This window comes from Stenella coeruleoalba, assembly GCF_951394435.1.
Source record: "Stenella coeruleoalba genome assembly, chromosome: 4".
In the NCBI taxonomy this organism is placed as follows: Eukaryota; Metazoa; Chordata; class Mammalia; order Artiodactyla; family Delphinidae; genus Stenella; species Stenella coeruleoalba.
The window spans coordinates 102,817,803-102,840,759 of NC_137149.1; the positions used below are offsets into that span (position 1 = coordinate 102,817,803).

At 43.8% G+C, this 22,957-nt stretch overlaps 1 protein-coding gene across 1 annotated transcript in view; it reads left to right on the forward strand.

Moving 5' to 3' along the window:
- Positions 1-1,037: 1,037 nt before the first annotated feature.
- Positions 1,038-22,957, forward strand: part of PARM1 (prostate androgen-regulated mucin-like protein 1) — a 100,271-nt gene continuing 78,351 nt past the window's right edge. Inside the window, exon 1 of the mRNA XM_079920433.1 lies at positions 1,038-1,245. Within this exon, the coding sequence (XP_079776559.1) occupies positions 1,203-1,245 (43 nt within the window). The 5' untranslated portion in view covers positions 1,038-1,202. The remainder of the gene's footprint in view (positions 1,246-22,957) is intronic.

Here is a 22,957-nt window from a genome sequence, read left to right on the forward strand (position 1 = left end):
AAGAGAGAGTATAGTACAGGGATGACCCCAGGTCCCTAGGCAGGCAACTTATCTGTACCATTAGCTAGCTGTGTGATCTTGGGCAAGTACTTAAACCTCTGCACGCTTTCATTTTCTCCCCTGAAAATGAAGCTATCATAGCGCCCACTTCAAAGAATTGTTCTGAGAACCTGACCTGGTTAATACCTGTACTGCACAGTTGTCTAGGACACAGCAATTCTCAGGAAATGTCAGCCCTTGTTATTATGCCCTGGTACACAAACTCTTCAGTTACGGGATGCAGCCCTTACCAGCTATGTGACCTTGAGCACATTACCTAACTTCTCTGTGCCTTAGTTTTTTTATCTTTAAAATGAAATAATAATTCTTACGTCGTAGGGTTGTTAGAAGCATCGTGATACAACACCCAGTAGGGTGCCTGGCTCATAATTATCGCATGATCACTGTTACCTGACATTAGTACTGTTTCTTCTCGTGAGAAGCTGAGTAGGACGGCAGACCTCCTGGCCCAGGCACCAGGAAATGCAGTGGGGTTGAATGTGTGTGAGGGTTTAATGTACATGCAGGAACGTTTGGAGAAATGAAAGAAAAGGAAAAGGTTCTCATACTTGGAAAGAAGTGTATGTTCCCTTACCGTAGTGGGGTCTTGGCTCTTCGAGGTGACACCTAAGATGGCACGCGGTCACGTGTTTGAAGGTTGTTACTCCTGTAAGAGAAGCTGAGGTAAATTCCTGAGGGCAGAAATCTGCTCCCACTTCTCTGCCTCCCCTTAGTTCCCAGCACAGTGCTAGCCGCCCCAAACATTTGCTGAACCGGGTCGAAACTCGGGTCTCGCGCCCTGACTGTCCAGCAGAGGCCGCCCTGGGCCGCGACTCCCGGGACACGAGGGCTGGGAGAGGAAAGGCCAGGGGTGGCCTTGTCATCTCCGCGGGACCCGGGTGGGAGGGGTTTGGCGGCAGCAGTCGCGGCGGCGGAGGCGGCCCGGGCGGCTGGGATGGAGCAGAAGCGCGCCGGGCGCCGGAGTACAAGCAGCTGACGGAGCCGCGCGGCGCTCTCCTAGCTTCCCCTACCGCCGCCCGGTCGCCCGGCTCCCACCGCAGCCAGCGGACAGAGGAGGAGCTGCCCGCGCTCTGGGCGCTCGGTCAGTCCCGGCAAACTCTCCCGCTGCCCGCGCCGGGTGCGGCACCAAGCACCAGGGTACCATGGTCTACAAGACTCTCTTCGCTCTCTGCATCTTCACGGCAGGTATTTTGGGGCGCCAATCTGGCGGAGGGCTGGCCCGGCGACTAGCGCTGGGGGCGGGGGCTGAACCGGGGAGACCGCGAAATAAGTCGCCGCGCGCTGGGGGCCGGAGTGGTGCGAGCCTCCAGCGTTTCGCAGAGCTGCGTGCGCACTTGGATTTAGAGCGATGTGCGTTTTTGGAGAACCTGGGCCGAGCCGGACCGAGGGGATGACAGGGTTCTTCCGGCCGCAGCCCGCGCCCGCACAAACTCCGGGCTTTGTGAAACAGGTGGCTGCACGATGCGTTTGAAACCCGGGCTGGCGACACTGACTGAAACTAGAGGCTTCTCGGGTCTCCGAGCACACCCTGCCAGAGTTGGGCACCAGACCTCTTGACGCGGTTGGACTCAGGGAGGGATAAGAAGGAGAAGCAGGAGGGATCGCATCTGGGAAAGCTTTAAGCCGTGGCCGCGCACCCGGCGGGGCTGGTTTGCGTTCCCCGAGATTTGGTGGTCTCTCATCTCCGGCGACCCTTCCTAGTTACGCGTGGGGGTGATGCGGCCTTAACAGTCTCAGGGCAGCTGCTCCGACCCGGCTCGAGCTCGTGATCACCCCTGGGGATTTGCAATTCTACCCTATGGCCTGGAAACTCCCCCAAAATATGTGCCCTGGCAGAAACTGTTAACTTGGCTAAAACTAGCATCCTCCCCGTTCCACCCACTCCTCCTACACACACTCACCCTCCGGACGGCTTCCCCACGCGCGCATCGCTGGCCTCAGGACCACGGATGGCAGCGGCCTCCAAGCAGGGCCTGGGGAGAGAGGAGCCGGAGGACTGAGCTCGGCTTGGTGGGCGTAGAGGAGAGATTCAGAACAGCTCTTTAAGTCTGAGGGTGGGGTATCTAGTTTTTCCAGAAAATGTAGGCAGACAAGGGACAACTGACTACGGATGAGGCACTGGTGGAAAAAGCAGCCCGAGTGCGGGGACACAGGCGTGTTTAGATAAGAATGTTCCAAAGCCACATACACAAGCCGTTTGACTCATGCTTGTAGTCCGTGTGTGTATTTTTTTTCCTCCTGAATTGCTTGGGTTCCTGTAATTGTGGACACAAGTCGTTACAATCCCTTGAAAAGAAGCTAGGGGTTTCCAGGCAGCTCACAACGGATAATGCAGTTTTGAGGAAAAGTTTCCCAACTTGAGGCTAGAGCGGGTCTTTTTCCTCTACTTGCCGAACGCCTGAGAAAGCTCCCTTTTCTCTCTGGTGTCTGCAAGGTTTGGAGGCACGTCCACAGAGGGTTCCCGGTCTCCTGCCGCTTTGGTTGCACAGCCTTGGGCCAGGCTGGTAGCGCCTGTATCCCCAAGTGTGACAGCCGACTCCCTAGCCCCGGGATTGCCAAGAGACGTTTACGAAATGACAGGAAAGGTGCCTTCCTTTCTCCTCTCTAGAAATCCTTTCATGAGGCTGGAGGCTCAGAAAACCTTCAGTGAGCCAGTAGAGCTGGTAGGTAGGTTTGTTGGCTAATTTTATTTAGTGGCTTTTCTTTAATTTTTATTTTTTTAACAACTCTGGCAGTTGGCAACGCCGGGAGTAACCCTACTAAGGCAGTGTATTGTGGGGTTTTTTCCTCCCTAAGGAGCTCAAGATATATATACATATTTTTAAATTTATTATTTTTTTTCTTGGCCAGTTTTAGAGTTTAGCCTCGCTATTGCTGCGGCAAGAACCTTGACCTTGTTCACGGCCCAGACTGAGGAGGCTGGTAGCTGGGGACCCATTGCGCAGCCTCACTCATCCCTGCACACGTGTGTCGAAGCCAGAACAAAGAAGATCACAGCCTCCCAGTTCTGGGGTTCCCCTGACCCCGGAAGACATAGTTATGTTTCTGAGTACATCTCCCTGAGTGATGAAGCGTCCTTTCCTCTGAGTTCGTGCCTCTGAAGGAATCTCTTCGGGGGTCAGTGTGTTGTTAGAGCTACTTGCAATAAGTTATCAGGAAAATAATACAAAAAGAGGCATAAATACCGAACAAGGTTGTTTACATCCCAGAGTAAGGTGTTTTGAGAAACTAAAATAAAACTTTTCTAGAAAAAGTAGTAAAGGAGAGAGGGACAAGGGTTCTTGAAATGAAAGTGGCAAAGCTCTAGATAGCTTCATCAGGCAGTTGCTTTCCCCCCACCCCATCTTTAGAGAATTCAGGAAATTTTCCATAAAACTCTTGAGGTGATACTTTCTTGAGCCAGGAATGGGGCTTAGATCTACTCAATACATATACATAGTGTTTTGTCCAGCCTGTATAATGGACACTTGTAAATACCTGTGCCTTGTGAACAACACAGCAAAAGTAGATCTCTACACTTATTCACTTGTATTTTAAAAAGAAGGAAGAGAGAAACCTTGGGCTGTCTTCAGTTCTCTCAGAGTTGATTGGGGTAGAAAACTAGCATGGCTATTTTACAAACCGTTCCCAAACACCTCTAAGGTCAGTACTCTAGGCATACAGGAGTACTGCCTCTAAATTACAAGCCAGAACCTCCGAGGGCAGGCAGCAGAACCAAGAATGGAGGGAGGATGGCAGGCCACAGGAAGCTTCCATCTTCATCCCTCTCCCTCTCCTCTCTGGATTCAGTTCTTTCATTCCCACCACCGTCGTTGCTGCTCTCCAGTGCTCTATGGCTCACTCAGTATGTTAAAAAATTCCCTCCCTGAGACATCTGAGGTATATTGGAACTTCCCAGAGTCCTTTTCCAAACGTTCAAGGAGTTCAAGGGGAAACAAGCATAGGTAAGAGAGGCAAAAATCCCTTGACCCAGTTTTTCCTGCCTTAGGTTCTGCCCTGTCTGCCCCACCCCAGGGAGAGTACTGCAGTCTGCCCCATTACCCAAGCTGACTGATTGGCTCCTTGGTGATCAAGACCAGCAGAGCTAGATTCCAGTCTGCCACCCAGCTAGAGAGCCTGTTTGTGTCCCAGGCCTGTCAGCTATAGCTCTTCTCCAAGTGACTAACATCTCGAACGTCCTTATCCTCAAAGGAAGACCCCACCCTACCCATTTATGGCTCTCTTCTCAGTATAGGTCCTCATATACGGCAGGGCTTTATCATAAGCATATTAAAGCCATATCGTAAACCTTATCGTAAACTTGTTAAAAATAAACCCCAAAATGCACACACATTTATGGGAACGGCAAGGTTGCCTGTGGTTGGTTGCGAGTGGAGGTGAAGGGTGGCTTGCATCCCTTTAGCCTGGTTACCTCCTATTCCCCTGAAGTCTGTGTCACAGAGTGACGCCTCCTTCGCTGTGAAACCTACCTGAGAAGGTGGAAGTTCTCCATTATTATGGGATAGATTTACTGAGACAGTGTTGCCAAGTGGTGAAGCACGGCTGCAGATTCTGCAGCTAGATTGCCTCAGTACAAAGCCAAGTTTTACTACTTACTAATTGTATCATTTAGGGCACGTAATCTAACCTCTCAAGTTTTCTTATCTACAAAAATGGGGAAATAAAACTTCATCAGACTGTTAAAAGTGGTAAATAACTGAATATACCTATAAAGCCTGGGACATAGTAAGCGCTCAATAACCATTAGCAATTGTTGTTGCTATTATTCTTATTAATAAAGTTGACTGTTTGGCACCAGTTAGGTCGTCCTGTCCAAAGTGTACGTGTCTGTGCTTGGACTATGTAAATTGAAGATTTAAACTAATATTCCAGCACAATGCCAGCTGTTCGGGCAAACCCTCATGTGCAAATTAAGAAAAGATTCAGCTGAGCCTACTAAATGCCTAATTTGAAAAGGTTAATAACGTGCCAGCTCAAATTTAGCACAACAGTCCAAAAAACGCTCAGTAACAAACAGAAGTTGAGTCTCACGGAAGATGCTATTTCTTCCACAAAGTCTTTTGCAGACTGGTGTGTTTCAAAAGCCCAACTCAGCTAAATCTTAAGGTCAGGTTCCCAGAGCCACAAATTTTGGATAATTCAGATCAAACAACTTAGGAAAAGGCATTTCATGGTGTATGAATGATCCAGAATGGCTCTCTCCAGAATCCAAAAACATCAATAATGGCCGGATCTCTAATTTAACTTGATCATTTGGGCCTGGTCTAGTGGTGCTTTCATCGTGCTTGTGCTTTTATAAGAAAAATATTGGCCAAATATTGACACCGTTGGAGCAGATTTTCTTAAACTACAATTTTTTTGGGGGGACAGGGGTGGGGCTGGGGGGTACAGCATCCACTGGAAACAACGAAGAGGGACATTTAAACAATATTTTCAAAGTGTATTGACTGTTTTAACACCCAATGAAAGGAATCCTGCTCTAACATGCACGATGGTTTTCTCCCTTTTAGAAGTTACTGAAATTGGATACGTTAGTTTAGGAATCAAATAGAGTCATCCCTAAGTATCCAGAACCTGGCCCCCATACCAAAATCCTCAGATGCTCAAGGTTCTTATATAAAATGGTATAGTATTTGCATATAACCTACGCACTTCCTCCTGTATACTCGAAATCATCTCTAGGTTGCTTATAATACCTAACGCAATGTAAATGCCGTGTAAATAGTTACCAGCATGCAACAAGTTCAAGTTTTGCTTTTTGGATTCAGGAATTTTTTTTCCCAGTAGTTTCAGCCCAAGGTTGATGCAGATCCCACAGATACAGAGAGATGGCTGTCTTTGCTTTGCTAGCAAGGTATTGAATAAAACAGTTGCCTAGGAAAAATTAATGTTTCATTTAGAAGACAGCAGTGGTTATGAAAAGAGGTAGGCAAATAGTGGGTACCTGCCTTATGCAACGATTGCTTTTTAGTTGGAAATGCAGGGCTAATAGGTTATCATCCAGTTAATGTGCAAGTAGGGTTACTATAAACTAAGACAGATTTGTGTATGTAGTTCATGGCATGACATTTCGTAGTCACAGCTTAAATTATTTAAAGGACGGGGATTGATGTAACGTCAGATTTTCTGAGGTGTGGATCTTTAAATGGTCTTCATGATCCTTTACAGCAGCATAGCCCATTTCTTTTACCTGTTTTAATATCGTTTATAAACCTTGAGACTTCTGCCATTTTATACGTAATAGAAACCATTACAACAAAATAGGCGATTATATAATTGTTGTCATCTGTGTTTTTCATTGGTGCAAGGTGGCATAATGTCAATTGAAAATAAGCTGTTTTAATTGTCCTTTGGCTAGTGTTGCCAGATTTAGCAATTAAAAATATAGGTTGCCCAGTCCAATTTGAATTTCAAATAAATAGTGAATTCTAAGTCTATCCCACATAGTACTTGGGACACACTTAAGCTAAATAACTCTTCGTTGTTTATCTTGAATTCAAATGTAACTGATCATCGTGTATTCTAGCAACTCTCCCTTTGGCCTTCCATGTGTGGTTCATCAGTGCAATGGCTTTGACATAGGATTGGCTTTATTTTGAACCCTGCCCCACCCGGCTTTAGCCATCCCACTCCATTTCATTCATTCATCACAATCTGATCATGGGAAGACGACTCGGAGATTTCAAAGCAGCTCTGTCTCTCTGAGAGCAACTTACAACGTTAGGATTCAGAGGCAGCTCTCCAATGGAACATTTTGAATCGGATTGCATATCCATTTACTGTGCACTGTTGTGGTTTTCTGAACAATCGGTGGGATTTCTGTAGCCTCCCTGAGGCTACATTACTTTACCCTTTTGTGACCTTTTCTTAAAAAAAAAAAAACAGTATACTATTTGAAATGGTAACAGTGTTCTTGCATAGGAGCTGGAACTAAGAGCCTTCCAGAATCCAGCAGGCAGCTGATTAAAAAAGAAAGTTAATAGAACAGCTTTGGATTTCAATGCTGTCTTCTGTGCCAGGATCTTAACACATCTCACAATTATTATATAAGGTTTGCATAATTCCTGCAGAATAGGTCTATAGGTATCACTTGGAATCTGTGGCTATATGGGGCCTGAAGCAGCATATTAGACAGAATTTCAAGGCAGATTGGGGGAAAAAAATCCTTCCAGCAATTAGACCGTGGTGGAAATTTGCACCTTTATACTTAAGGCCAAATCTGTGACTAGGTAATTGTTAAGTGGAAAAAAAATTGTGGAAAGTTACCAGGTGTGATATTTAGAAAACATGTCTATTCAATACAAAATAAGATGCATGATAGAATACGGCTTTGATGATAATATCTTCCAGTTACAGTCCAGCTTCTGACACCTGATTTTCTTTTCCCTGAAGGAGGAAATAAGGGCACAGAAACTTTAGGGCAGGTGTTGCACATGAGAAGAATTGGAGGAGAGAAGGTATAATTCATTTTTCATTTTTTTTGGCCATGGTTGTAAACTTAAAGCTATCATTCAAGCTTCTCACTGGATAGAACATATTATAGTTCCCTGTATGGGGTTATTAAAATATATGTTACCTTTAAAATGATGATATTCTTGCCAGCTTGTGTAGTCCAGAAGCATAACCTCATTCCTGAGAGAGTTTTTTCAGCCACTGTTTTATCCATGATGGGTTGTTACTGGGGTTGTCTGCCCCTTATAAAATCTTTTCATTTTCCATTGGAAAAGCTTTTGTGATCCACAGATAGACGACAGGCAGCTACCATTATACTGGCGTTGAACAGTTATTTCATTGTTAAACCTTCCACACTATATGATTCTTGCTTTGTACTGTCATTTAGATTCTTTAGGAAGAACAGTAATAATTATTGTAAAGATAAAAGGGTGTCCTCTTTATTCACCATGCAAAAGCTATATGTGTTTAGGGAAATGTTTAGGACTCTGGTCATTCTATTGAGCTAAGGTAATGTGTCACATTAGGAGAGGACTCAGTACATCTGAGAATTACACGAGGGAGTCTCAAAGCCCATTTGTCCATGAGAGGCTCCTAGAGAAATCTGGTGGACTTGAACCACCTCTTTGTTGGTTTGGGAAAAGAGGCAAGTTATTGGTGGATCACACACTCGGCTGGTCATGTAAATTCTCGCTGTTGATGGGTCAACATCAAGCTGAATACGGCCGTCACCCAACCAAAGGGAACTCGGCCTGTTTGGTCTTAAAAATTACAATGTTGTCAGAGATGGCGTTCCAGAGGAGAGAGCCGTGGAATTGTCCTTTTTGAAGAACTGTTCAGACAGGTCTGAGCATGAGAAAGAATGATCAGTTTTTGAGGATAAGTGATCATTCATCGTTTACCTTCTAGGAAATGTAGGAGGGGAAGGAAGTGTGATATCACATTCCATGTGGAAACTGGATAAGAAATGGACAGAGGGCAGGGGCCATGGCTGTTTCAGAATTTCTGCGTAGGATACGTGGAAGAGGCTGGGAGTGGTCTGTTGCATGAGATGGAGAGAATGTCAGGTGGCTGAATGAGGGGGAAGTGATTGTTGAAATTACTGGGGGCTACTGAAGACCAAACCACCTCCTTGATGCTGCTACTGGGAATGGAAAATTCATCCAAGTTTCATTTTTAGGTGAAGGAGATAAGAGATTCCTCCTCAAGTGTGTATGCACATCCATCCTCTTCTAGTACACCTTTCTAGTTTTGTGAAAGGTTGCAAATTGAGCCTTTCAGAGGAAACGGATGTGACAGCCCTTAATGGCAGGTAATTCAGGTACCCTCAGCATTGTGAAAGGGGCAGAAGAATAAGAAAATGTCCTGAAGTGTCAAGAGGAATTCAGCTGCGTGGTTTGGTTGCATGAAGGAGGGCTGAGTGACCTGGGGTTGCCCGCTTCCGGGCTGGCCTCCTAGACTGCTCTTCACGAAGAGTCCTGTTTTGAGCAGATTCCCCATTCAATGCTTATTTGGAGAAAACACAACCCTGGTATTTACCCGACGAGGATGGGATTTGTGTTACTTTCTCTGAGAGGCTACATGGTATGGTGGAAGAGGCTTTGGAGGAAGACAGGCTGGTGTGACGCCAACTCTGGGGTCTCGGTCTCCTCCTCGTAGAGTTATGATAATACACATCAAGTGCCATGTGAGTAAACATTCAACAAAAGTTTATTAAACAATGCATAGAAGGTTTTATTTTACTTCATTGGCACATCCGCCTCACACTCCTAGAATATAAGATGCATGAGAATTTTAGCTGTTTTGTCCCAACTGTGTCCCCAGCATGGAGAACAGAGCAAGACATGTAATGAGTGCCTAGCAAATATGTGTTATATTAATTTTTTAATAAATTTATTTATTTACTTATTTGGTTGTGTCGGGTCTTAGTTGCGGCCTGCGGGATCTTCACTGTGGCATGTGGGATCTTAGTTCCCCAGCCAGGGATCAAACCCGTGTCCCCTTCATTGGAAGGCAGATTCTTAACCACTGGACCACCAGGGAAGTCCCTGTTAAATTAATTTTTAATGGAGAATCTTCATGTGTTGTCTAAGGCTCTGGAGATACAGCAATGAACAAAATAGAAGTCTGCCCTCAGGGGACTTATGTTCTTTGAAGGCGATTGACTTAGTCAGAAGAAAATCAGTAGCTGACCATCTCCTCTCACAGTCATCTTAAACGCAGCACGTCCAAATATGAACTCTTGGACTTTTCTCCCAGAACAGTCCCCAGCAGAAGCCTTCCCCATCCCAATTAATGGCAACTCCAAGTTGCTTAGGCTGAAAGTCGTGAGTCATGTTTGAGTCTCTTTTTCTCTCAACACCCCTCATCCAATGCTTCAAGAAAATCTGTTCGCCCTGCCTTTAAAATACATAAAGTCAGACACTTTCCGCCACCTCCATTGCTGTCTGTGGTGTGAGCCCCACTCCTCTTTCTCCCGGAATCCTGCAGGGGCCTCCTCTCGGGCCTCTCAGCTTTTACCCTTTCCCTCCTAAGGTCTAGTCTCTACAGAGCAGCTGTCGATCCAGTGGAAATGTATCAGATGATGACATTGCTCTGTTCACAGCTCTGCAATGGCTTTCTGTTGTGCTCAGAGTGAAATCTCAGCCCAAGTCCTTAAAGCAGCCATCCAGACCCACTTGAGCTGCCCCCCCCTTCATCTTGGACCAGGGCTTCTACCTCTCCTCTGCTCCCCTGGCACCAGCCACACTGGTTTCCTTATTGCACGCCATGGCTGGTTCCTCTCTCTGGAACATGTTTTCTCTAAATATACATGTGGTTAATTCCCTCACCTTCCTAAAACCTTTACTCAGATGTCACCTTCTCAGTGAGACTTACCAACATTTTTATTTTATTTTTTGTCAGTTACTCTTTTATTTCCCCCACCCCTTGAAATTGTCAAGCATACTTTGAGGAGGTGTTTGATTACTGACTTCAGGCTCTTTGGCTGTAGCCTCCAGTCTGCCCTTCCCCTTCTGGTCTCTTTCTTTCCTGGCCGCTCTATGATTATTTCTGCATCATTAGATTTCCTTTCCTGTGTTCCCAAAGGATGAACATATTTACAGTCAGTCCTGGAAACCTGATCTTTATCCTGAATTTCTGCTCAAAAGCCACCAGAGAGATTAATCATGTGGACAATCTTACTTTATTAAGAAAATGTGTAATACATACTAAAAAATAGCAAGCCTTGCTTTGGTCAATTTCATCAATGCTTCTTAATCTGGACCTCATAGAACATGCGTTTTTTGCTCTTTGATTTCTTGTATTCTCCTTGACCAGCATTTTTAAATTTGCAGTCTGTTCTGCCTGCCGACACCGTATTCCCATTGCCCCTCATCTGCCTCTTGCCTCTACTTTTTCCTTTAATGTCTCTCTTCCTTTATCCCTAGTCCCCCCCATCCTGGGACTTTTGTCTCTCTTGTTTGCTGTGGTATCCCCAGTGCTGTGTGGCACTAAGGGGGGTACTCAAAATATTTGTTGAACTGAAGGATTAAAATACATTTTTGAGGGCTGGCACAATGAAGACTTAATTTAAATTTCACCTTAGATCCCCCCAAAAGGAGACATTGGCAGACTTGCTTACTATCAAGTGCTTGTTGTCTAGTGTTTCCAAATAGCTGTTTTTCAAAAAGAGTCAGGCTTTTCGTTTTCATTGAGGGTTACAAAAGCTAAACTTGAAAATCAGCTTTTTTAAAGCTATGCACATATAAAACACTTCTTTTACAAATGTAAGCCTTTTTTTTTTACCATGGCTATCACTTGAAAATAGCTGAAACTTCTGATACTCTCTGGCCAATTAAGAAAATGTCACCTTTGAGCTCTGCTAGAGAAGATAAAGGTACTTCTACTATTTGAACATTTTTGAGAATTTTCTGAAGAGCTAAAAAGAGCCTGGTGGTGAAAGTGATTTAAGTCAAAGGGAGGCATGACTGCCAATGTCCCAGTAACGTCTGAGGATGTTAAGTCAATTCAGATGCTGAGTATTGAGGGTGTAAGTTAGTCACAAATAAGCTGAAGGACGGAATAGGAGATTTCCTGGCCTTACAGACTCTTTCTGTCTTCATTGGTGATTCTGAAATATGAATTGTGTTTTAGTCCAAGCGATAGATAGAAGTGATGGGAAGTCCTGACTAAAATCAGACCTGTATCCTGTATGCCCTTGTTCCCCACCCTGCAGGGCTGACACCCCTTGGCGTGGCTGGTGTTAAAGTCACCCAGGCTGGCATATCCCCCAGCTTCATCACCCAACAAAGACTCATGTTACTTTCTGCCTTAAATAAAAACATCTACTCATTTAGCAGATGCCAAAAAGAACATGATCTTGAAAAAGAACAACATGCCGGTCTTGAAGCCTAAGGGATAATAGTAAAATTTAAGATGATATCAACTCGAAGAGCAACCTATAAACCAACCAAAGAAGGGAAAAGATGATTCTTTATATGAAAAACATGCTCCTTGCTTGTTCAGTGAGGTCACTTGTCCATTCTTGAGGTGGGAAGACGCTCCACCATCTTGAAGAGCAGGATGGACCGTGAACAGAGGAGGGGCAAGGATGCGAGGCCGACCCTTGTGCGGCAGAACCGACCGGAAACTGTGTCTGGGGTCGTGAGTGCCACTGGAAGGAAAAGGAACAGACATTGACAAGAGGAGGCTTTTGACACCCAAAATCTCAAAGCCAAGTGTGGCTGCTGAAAGAGCAAAAATTACTGCATCACTGAGGATGGGGTTTCAGTTTGGAGAGTTATAAGGCAGAGGGGAGATGGGGGTTTTGACATTCAGAAATTTACAGCCAAGTCTTTGTTTAAAAAAAGTTGAATGTCTGTAAGTGACAGTTGTCTCTCGTTTTATAACAGTTTTTCAAAGTTGCACTCAAGCACTGATTTGTTTTTCATTTTTTATTATGGAAACTGTAAAATACACAGAAATCGACAAGAATTTGTCAGACCCGATTAAGTCTTATTTGTTTGTCTTGGTTAAGAACTTTTTTTTTATAAGTTATCCATGTTATACATATTAATGTATCTATGTCAATCCCAAAAGAACTTTTAAAAAATATTAATAAATTGGGAGCAATGTAAATATGTAATTATAAAGTGCTAGTCAGATCATAGTGAACAGTTCCATGTTTATTCAACTGGGCAATATTCAATTGCTTAAAAGAACGAGGTGGCTCATTTATGTACTGACAGGTAGAAATGGTGACAATATATCGAACTACTATATTGCAACTTTATATTTCACAACATATCAAAAGAGCAAGCGAAGGAATAAAATGTACCTCATGATAAAACAGTTAAAACGTCATGTGTGTGCCTATGGAGAAAAGAGTTTAGAAGTTTACACTGGTTATTTCCGTCAAATGAGTTTTGGGTCAATGTCACGTTTTATGCTCATTTGTTTGGCCTGAAGTTTATTTTAATGTTTGTATTGCCTTCACAATTTAAAAAGTAACGTTGTAATCAGTATTTTAATCCCTCTTTATCAACAGTCAATGTGGCTCTAGTAACTGCTAGATGGCTACTACTGTCCTCAAAATCTTGATTCAAAAATCCTTCCGGGCTTCCCCGGTGGCGCGGTGGTTGAGAGTCCGTCTGCCGATGCAGGGGGACACGGGTTCGTGCCCCGGTCCGGGAAGATCCCACATGCCGCGGAGCGGCTGGGCCCGTGAGCCATGGCCGCTGAGCCTGCGCATCCGGAGGCTGTGCCCCGCAACGGGAGAGGCCACAACAGTGAGAGGCCCGCGTACCGCAAAAAAAAAAAAAAAAAAAACCTTCCAACAGAGTCCTCAAAAATAAGATCTTAGAAAAACAAATAACTTCAGAAAGGTTTACAGGATATCACTGACTTAATGGGCAAGGAAGGTTCTGGGAAGGGATTGACAACGTAATATTATATTTTCTAAGGCCAGAGTGCTGCATAAATCATTGATCAGGACAGCCATCTTGGAAAGTATTTTAAGAGGCTCTGAGCTAACTGATCAGTGTTTAAGGTACTTTGTTAGTTTTTAATATCTTCAGTGTTGGTCTCTTATGGAAGCAATTTTAAATTAAAACATCACTCTAAGATTTTCTAAAATGAAATTTGTCAACTTTGATGTCAAATAAGAAACACAGCCCTCAGAAGAATATACGATATATTTCCCTTTTGGCAACATTAAATCTGTTATATCATCTTTTCAATAAAATAATCAATAAAATGTGGTTTAGGAAAATGCTGGGAGATCCATTATTAATACTCCATGGCATTATCAGAGAACAACACTAGGGAGAGGGGGCTGGAGCAGACAGGGCTGGAAGAGGCTGTGGTGTGATCTGGGCCAACCCCTTCATTTTGTAGAAAAATCTAGGCCTGTTGGGAAGAAGGGAAATTCTCATGTTTAATTTTTAGCTGTCGTAGTTATCACACTTGATACTATGTTCATTTCATCTGCAGCTTCATCTCATCCTCCCAACCACCCCAAGAGATAGGCAGTCTATTCCCATTTTGTAGTTCAGGTTTTAAGTCTCAGAAGTTGAGTAATGAGATGCAGATCTCACAGTCGGTGAGTGACAGAGCTAGGCTTTGAACCCAGGTCTGCTATCTTTTGCCTTGAACTTGCCTTTTGCCAAGTCAGTTGATAAATCCTCTTGTGTAAATTTAGTCTCTAGAATCTCTCCTAGCTCTGATCCTCTTCGCCATCCCCACAGCTACAGCCTTGGTTGAGAACCTTATCATCTCATCCTGGACTGTTACAGTAACTCCAAATGGTCACTTGTCACGCTTCCTCGTCTCACAGTCTGTGAGGACTCATTCAAGCCAGGCCAAATTGTTTGCTTCCCTCCAAAGAAGGAGAAGCAGACTCGGATCTGCCTAAGGGTCATTCAGGTGCTCAGATGGTGGTTGCTACATTTTATTTCCAGTACAAGGAATGAAAGCTCCAGGAGAAATGGCTAACTCCAGGTCGGGGTTAGGAAATGTATAAGATGAGCCTGGAGGATCTTGTTATACCAGACAGCAGGGATGTTATCAAAGACTACGAGGGCTTCCCTGGTGGCGCAGTGGTCGAGAGTCTGCCTGCCGATGCAGGGGACACGGGTTCGTGCCCCCGTCCGGGAAGATCCCACATGCCGCGGAGCGGCTGGGCCCGTGAGCCGTGGCCGCTGAGCCTGCGCGTCCGGAGCCTGTGCTCCGCAATGGAAGAGGCCACAGCAGCAAGAGGCCCGCGTACCGCTAAAAAAAAAAAAAAAAAAAAAAAAAATACTACGAGCCTCCTGTCAAAAGGACTCAGAACCACTTACTGAGGCTCCCACTGGCCAAAGAGAGAACAGTTGGAACATCCGTAAGGATAATTTCAAAGGACTGAATCACATTGTTTGAGCTCATGAGTTCATAATGGTACCAAAAACAAATCAGTGATTACACAAAACTTCACTGATCTCCATTAGAGGATGCTAATTAACCAACACATTATTTTGAAAAATAATAGATAAAAGAATTGTTTCAATTGACTGATTGATCTTATGCATTTATTTTATGAGGTGTACACTGAGTGACCAAATATTAGATGATGGGATAACTGACTGTCTCCATACAAGTATTCCAGCTAACGAAGACGGCATAGTGGAAATAGAAGGTCACCATGTTGCCATGCGCTGGCGCGCAGATGAGCATGGAGCCTGAGGGAGTGGCCTAGAGGACAGATACCTTGAGATAGTGGAAAGTGGCCTGGAAGCTGGGACATCATCTGGATGAGGAGTTGTACAGTGCTAGGCATGGTGAATGCACTGAACACCGAAAGGCCCCAGGGGTAGCACAGAAAGGAGAGGAGATCCAGTTAGCCTGCTTCACGCCATCACACATCAGCACGGGAAATCTGGAAAGGAATGAGAGTCAACTTCCAGACAAGCTTGCTACCTTTGGGGGACCACCCTTACCTGCACGTCTTTATGAAATAAAATTTCACTCTGGCTAAGTGAATCCAGTGAAGATTGTCTTTAAAGGATTCACAGGTAGAGGAATGTAAGAGGTAGTGTACCTTCCTGGATAGAAAGGGAAACCTTCTCCTGGCTTCTCAGTTACCCAGCAGAGGTTGCCGGTTAGTAAGTGTCTGTCCCCAAACATTACTCGCCCCAGTTTGCTGCAAACTCCTTGCTTCCTTGAACTATGCCAACCTTCCAAGCTTGGGACAAATATAGATTAGCTATTATTGTCCTAGGGTTGCCATAACAAATTACCACAAACTGGGATGGCTTAAAACAACAGAAATTGATTCTCTCACTGTTTTGGAAACTAGAAGTTAAAAATCAAGGTTTCAGCAGGACCACGCTCCCTTCAAAGCCTCAAGGGGCGGATCCTTCTTCGCTTCTACCAGTTTCTGGTAGCCCCCACTGTTCATTGGCTTGTGACAGTGTTAACTCTGATCTCTGCCTCTTCACATGGCCTTTTTCCCTCTGAGTCCGCTTCGATTCCCTTCTCATAAGGATATTAGTCATTCAATCTTGATTGGATTAGGGTCCACCTTTACTCGGTATGCCCTCATCTTAACTTGATTACATCTGCCAGGACCGGATTCCCAACTAAGGTCACATTCACAGGTACTAGTCCCCCCTAGTTAGGGGTTCAACATGTCTTTTTGCAGGAACACGCTTCAACCCATACCCACTATATTATTTTCACATCTAAGGCATGTTCATGAAAGACCCTCCTCCACTGATAAAAGGAGCAGTTAATAACCTAATCAATTACGAGTTACTTTTATTCAAGACAGCAGCTGCTGTCACCTCGTATTTTTTATTTACTTGTTTACTTATCTGTTTATTTATTGCTCTTGATGGTAGAAGTTCGGTTGAGACTGTTTAAATCAGGTATTTCTCAACCAGAGTGTTCTGGGCATTTGGAAGGGATATAACACGTGGATAGCATCCTTTGGTCCTTGAATGCTAAATCACAGTAGTACCTTACAGGAATTGTGACAAGCAAAATAAGAGAAAAATAGAGGAAAAAAAAAGAAGGTAAGAAAGGAAGGAGGGAGGAAATGCCTTCACACATTTCTAAACTTATCAGGCTCACTGAAAACCAAAGGTCTACATTAATGAGATTTTTAATGACCCTTCTTAGAGACCCACACAGAATGGGTTGTCCTAAGCAATAGCAATTCTCCTACTCAGAACGTACTCAGCCAGTCTGCTAACTGGGAGAGGCCTCTAGATGCTTCAGGAACATTCTGACTTGGACATGACTAGTAGCATGTGGACTATTTGGAAGGTACTGTGTCACTTTTTTTCTGCCATGCTTAATACTATATTGTGTGCAACCTTGGGGATGAAGTAGACTCAGGATGCAGTATAGAAAGAGCAAAAGTGCCAGGAGATAAAAATAGTTTCTGTCCTTCGGCAGTGGAGCTCATTGCTTATAGATACCATACCTTTCCCCTCTGTGCAGAGACGGCATGATCCACTCCCTAAAGAGTCTCTTTTCCTCAGTTCTGAGTAATGTATTATTGGATGTGGGACACAAGAGGTCACAGGAATCTTTCGTGGAAAAATGTAGAAATAGTGACATTGTAGAACGGTGGATTTCTGTCTGCCAACATGAAAAGTGTGTGGCGGTGTGTGTTTGTATTTGTGGGTAGGATGTGTGTTTCCCTCCTTTCTTACATGCTTCCTTCCTTACTAAAATATTTAGAAGAATTTTAAAAGAAGGAGACCAAGTAGCGTAGAAAGAATGTCTTTTTCAGGGAAAATTGATATTCAGTGGATTCATGCTCTTTCTGTAATATGTAAAATTCAACACTTCCTCCCCATAAAATAGCAGGTTATCCTACAACATGGAACAGCCATAATCATGTGCGTCCATGTCTTCTGATTAGTAACTAGGATATTAATTAGGTGGAACATGGGCATTTATTTTGTTCTGTAGCTGCCTATTCAATGGGTTTTTGGAATCATAGCTTTCCTTATAAATTAGAGTGAACATCACACTGGCAAGTCTTTCCCTTGGAAAAAATATAATTTCACTTATAGGAGATTTAATTACTTAGATAGTTTTGCTTATATAGGCAAGAGAAATATTCTAAGAAAACTGAGAGGTCTCCTGAAGCCTTTATTGACCTGGGTTATTCTTAAAAGAATTTTTAAAAAAATTTAAAGCTCTGACACTGTAAACACAGCTCCTTGATGAGAGCTGAGTTCATGCTGAGATAAAAAGTTACAAAGCAACAGAACAGCCTCATTATATTTTTAAAATCCCAGGGAGAGCCATTGTTTCGCCAAAGCAATGGGGTAAGACAGCCTGGGACCCAATGTCAGTGCCCAAGAGACTAGGAGTAAAGAGCTTTAGAAGCTTTGAATTTTTTTCTAAAACAATTAAGATTAAAGGAGTTAATCAGGAAATCTGAGGTTATATAATGGTGAGCAGGTCAACCAGCTCATATATCTGGTTTGGGGCACATGCTTGGAATGACCAAACTTTTCCACGGAAGATTGGACTTTAGGATAATTCTTTCAGAATGAAAGAAGTGACAAGAAACATGAAAGTTTGAAAAGTGATCCCCACCGTTACTGACATCCGAGAGCATCCTAGCCTCTCCAGAGACATTTGACTGAGGAAAGCAGATGAGCCAGCTGGGGCTCGAACCCCAAAGGGACCTGACAGGAGGTAGAAGGAAAGTGGGTCACGTCTGGTGAGACAGCTTGTTTCCCTTGACAAGTCACGCTGGCCGATGTGGGGGCCACCAATTGTATGGTAGCTGGCCTGGCCACCTTGAAACCTCCTCTCTGAGGGTAGCATGGCTGCTGCTTGGGAATCCATGGCACATGAGGCAGAAACTAGGAGTAGATCTGGAATATACCTTGTGAAGCGCTAAGGCTCGATACCCACAATAAATTCTTCTCAAAATCACTGGGAAGAGATCATTCACTATTTAATCAAGAACTACCCAGGAATACTACTCAGCCATAAAAAAAGAATGAAATAATGCCATTTGCAGCAACACGGATGCAACTGGAGATTATCATACTAAGTGAAGTAAGTCAGAAGGAGAAAGACAAAGACCATGTGATATCACTTATATGTGGAATCTAAAATATGACACGAGTGAACCTATCTATGAAACAGAAACAGATTCACAGACATAGAGAACAGACTGGCGGTTGCCAAGGGGAAGGGGATTTGGGGGGGATGGAGTGGGAGGCTGGGTTTAGCAGATGTAAGCCATTATATATGGATGAACAACAAGGTCCTACTGTACAGCTCAGGGAACTATATTCAGTATCCTATGATAAACCATAATGGAAAAGAATATATTAAAAAAGAAAATACATATTTAGATGTATAACTGAGTCACTTTGCTGTACAGCGGTAATTAACACAACATTGTAAATCAAGTATACTTCAATTAAAAAAAAAAAAAACAAGAACTACCCAGGAAAAGCACAAAGCCTTCTGAGATGATGTATGAAGGGACAGGAATTCTAGGGAAAAGACCCAATTTCCCTTTGACTTAGTCGGAGCTGGCTTTCTAGGAAGGCACATAAAACTTGAATTAGAGAGATGGGTTCACTGGCGTGTGCCAGTGGTACTTTGTCAGATCTTCACTAGCCAAAGTGACATCATTTGTCTTCCATACAGCTGTGCCAAGCCGTACTGATGAAACTTTACCGCTGGATGTGAAAAGGCACCTACGTTCTTTGCCGAGCACTTACTGCCGGGGGTTTAACAACCCAAATATGACCTTGTTTGACTCAAAATGTCCAACGAAAGAAATGCCGCAGTGTTGCGATTACAATGCGCGATGTGGCGATCGGACCTTGCTGTAAACGCAAGGGTTCTACCTGCCCGTTTTCTTTTCACTTGTGATGCTGTTGGCCTGTCCCAACATTGTGTTCAGAAGACACAGCCAACCCTGCTGTACCTGCAAAAGAGCCATTTCCCACTGGTTGTGCTGACAGTGAATAAAAAGCAGGCACCAAATCCCCATCTGCAATGGGAATGTTGGCCCTCATTACCCAGACTCCTAAACGTGCAAATTATACTGTTCACGCATTTTCTTGATTTTATTTTCATCAAAATGCATTTTTCTTAGCATCAGAGTTAAGCAACACTTGAGTTTTATTTTTGATGAGGAATCTGGCAGAACATAGGCAATTAGCCGGAAGCTGTGCAAATTCAGGAAACCTGATGAGCAGTTAGATCTGAATTCATCTAAGAATTTCGATTTAAGCCCTAGTGGATAAAGTATCCTTCTAAAAGCATGAGCAGTTTGGCTTTCAGTGGGACATTGGATTAATTCAGTCTGTGCTTCCTTGCTACACGGCATCATTTCAAGGTATAAATTCAATTTACGGTATGGAAAATGGATAAGATATGCATAAGCTGGCCTTGATTTAACAGGGATGATGAAGTAAATATTCTGGTAAATGAAATAGTCCGAATAACGGAGCTTTCTCTGTACTCTTATGTGGGTTGCTGATTTTTTTTAATTGGAAAAAACCCAGCATATTTAAAACCATGTCTCACATTTATGGTAAGGTCACTGATAAGTTCCATGCCTCCACTTGTCATCTGTTAAATAAGAGGTTTAAATGAGATGAGCTTTAGCATCTACTCTTTATGATCCAAAACAGATTCTTAACCTGAGACCTTCCAAATTGAGATGATCCATAAATGAGCTCCAGGAAATTCACAGAACATCGTATGCAACATTGCATGAACGAACTTCTGTGCCTTCTTTTCCTTGGGAGACGTTCCGTAGATTGTATCCAGTACTTGAACTCTGGCTCTCCCATAAATTTAAGAGCGTCTAATATTCGTTCTGTGATTCATTTAACCCTTAAAGGATTTACTCTTTCTTTGACAATTCATAAGGTACCTAGGAATGGTGAGGTGCTTGAGGGCGCCCTTACATTGCAGTAGTGCTGGCTTATGTTTATTGTGGCTGTGGCTTTCAAAGTACAGATTATTAGTACATGCATTCGCCTCGCCTTGGGTCACCCACAAAGGTGGAGATTGTCCTTTCAAATTAAGGCTATAGAAGTGGGGAGGGGAATAGCAAAGTGGCTCAGAGATGTGTCACTGAGGCAGTCAGTGAGATCCTGGGGAGTCAGCCATGGGTGTTTTGACTTGCTGGACTGGTTTTCTTTCCGTTACAGTGTGTTATATAGGATGTCATAAAAGCTGCATATTCCTGCACACAGCTCAGTATTTTGGAAGCCACTTGTGTTACTTAAGGTCTCCAAACTCTAGGCCCCCCCCAAAAATGATCCACAATTAATTGGACTAGTGGCAAGTATGAATTTCAATCTAAAAATGGAAAATACTGCCCTGAGCCTACCTTTCTTTAGGCTCCTGGTCCTTAAATTCTATAATAAAAACATTCACATAGCATCTGATGGTTTCCACAGAGCTTTCAGGCGCAAACTGACACTCAGTACTCAAAGGCTCTTGGCAGCCAGCCAGCACACCCATTCTATAGATGAGAAAAAACGAGACTCATAGAAGTGAGTTGACACAACCCAAAGCCACCGAGAAAGGGGCAGAGTCAGAACCCCAGGCTGATCTCACGACTCCAACTCTGCACCTGTTCGTGGCAGCACAGCTGTCTCTACAGTGTTCTCAGGGCATTGGGGGTAGGCGAGGGGTGCACAGACTGGGACATATGTTGTCAGGTCAGACCATTTTCATAGACTTGCGCATCGGCGAGAAAACTGTCTGCAAAATACATTCTGCGCTAAACATAGACAGTGCGTTCCCTGGAGTGTAGATTTGAAGAATTTTCTACAAGTTCAGAATCTTTCTCCCTACCAAGCAAAGGACAAATATATCTCTGACCAACAAGAAAATACCAAGACTGAACTCCTCCCCAGTTCTAAATGCAGCCTACACCTTTTTCCAAGAACGTTTTCTGTGGACTTACTTTTTTTTTTCCCAGAGCGTACATAGCCTACTTCAAAGCTGGGAGACTACGAGGAAGATTAAGGACAAAAAAGGCTATTATTTCTCCCTATGTCTTACTGGCTTTTTGCAAATTCCATAGGAACTGAAACCCAATAATTATTCTATTATCTTTTGCCAACGTTAAACCTTTTTCCTAAGTAGTTATATGACATTAAGTGGCTGGAAGAGATATTTTTGTGATCAGGCTGTGCTGAGAGGGCATTATAATGCACTGAGATACCTGATTTATTTGTTTTGATTTTAACTTCGGAAAGATTTACATCTGGGCACAGATATATAAAACAATAGAGAGTGTTTTGCCAGTACAGAGGTAAGAATGGCTCAGCTTCAGCTAGTTTGATTCTGTCACCACAGTGGTAGAGGAGCAGCTCAAAATAGTTCTCATTACAGATCTGCAAAGACCTTGGTTTGGTGCCCATGATCCTGCTTTTGAATTCCAGCTCTGCCATTTAGCCAGACAAGCAGGGGGGAAGGGAAATTATCATGAAACCTAGTAAGATGCCCGCCATCGTGTTTAGGCACGTTATAGGCATTTTCTTTTCCAACTCTACAACAGCCCTGGAAGGTTGGTGCTATTGGTTTCTGCTTCTGAATGAGAAAACAGAGGCTTGAAGAGGTCCAGTAATTCCTCCAAAGCCACAGAGCTAATGGATTCCAAATTTGAACCCAGAGCTCTCGGCCATTAAACCCGTGCTCTTTCAATGATTCAGCACCTCTTTTCTGGACTTCCATGTCTCCATCTGTAAAATGTGATCATTAAAGATATCTTCTAGGGTTGTTGCTTTTTTTTTTTTTTTTTTGGCGATAGGCGGGCCCTCATTGTTGTGGCCTCTCCCGTTGCGGAGCACAGGCTCCGGACGCGCAGGCTCAGCAGCCATGGCTCACGGGCTCAGCTGCTCCGCGGCATGTGGGATGTGGGATCTTCCCGGACCGGGGCATGAACCCGTGTGCCCTGCATCGGCAGGCGGACTCTCAACCACTGTGCCACCAGGGAAGCCCTAGGGTTGTTGCTTTTTAAGAGGTTAATTTACCCAGAACAATCCTGATATACAGAAGGTCTTCGATAAATAGTATTTCTCTTCCCACACTTTGTTCTGGTAATAATTCTGACTTTGTTTGGTCAATTAATTAGGGTTTTTTTTTTCTTTTCTTTTCCTTTTGTTTTTTTACTTTAGGTTTTGACCTATCTCAGCTGTTTTTAAAATGCAGAAGCAAAAAGATGACTCTAAATAGAGGTACCTGTACGATTTTAGAGGACAGGAAAGGCAGGGATAACTTTTTTTTTCTTCCATCTTCTGTCTGGGGTGAATAGCTACAGGGCAGGGAGTGGGCTGGTGCCGTCTGGTCCCAGAGAGAATGTGTGAGGTGACCAGGTGTCTTTTTAACTGCATCAAGACCCTTGTGAGTAATTTTAACATCACTTTATAAAGCTGCTGCGGTCCTGTTGCTTTGGGGAAGGGTTGAAGCAAGACAG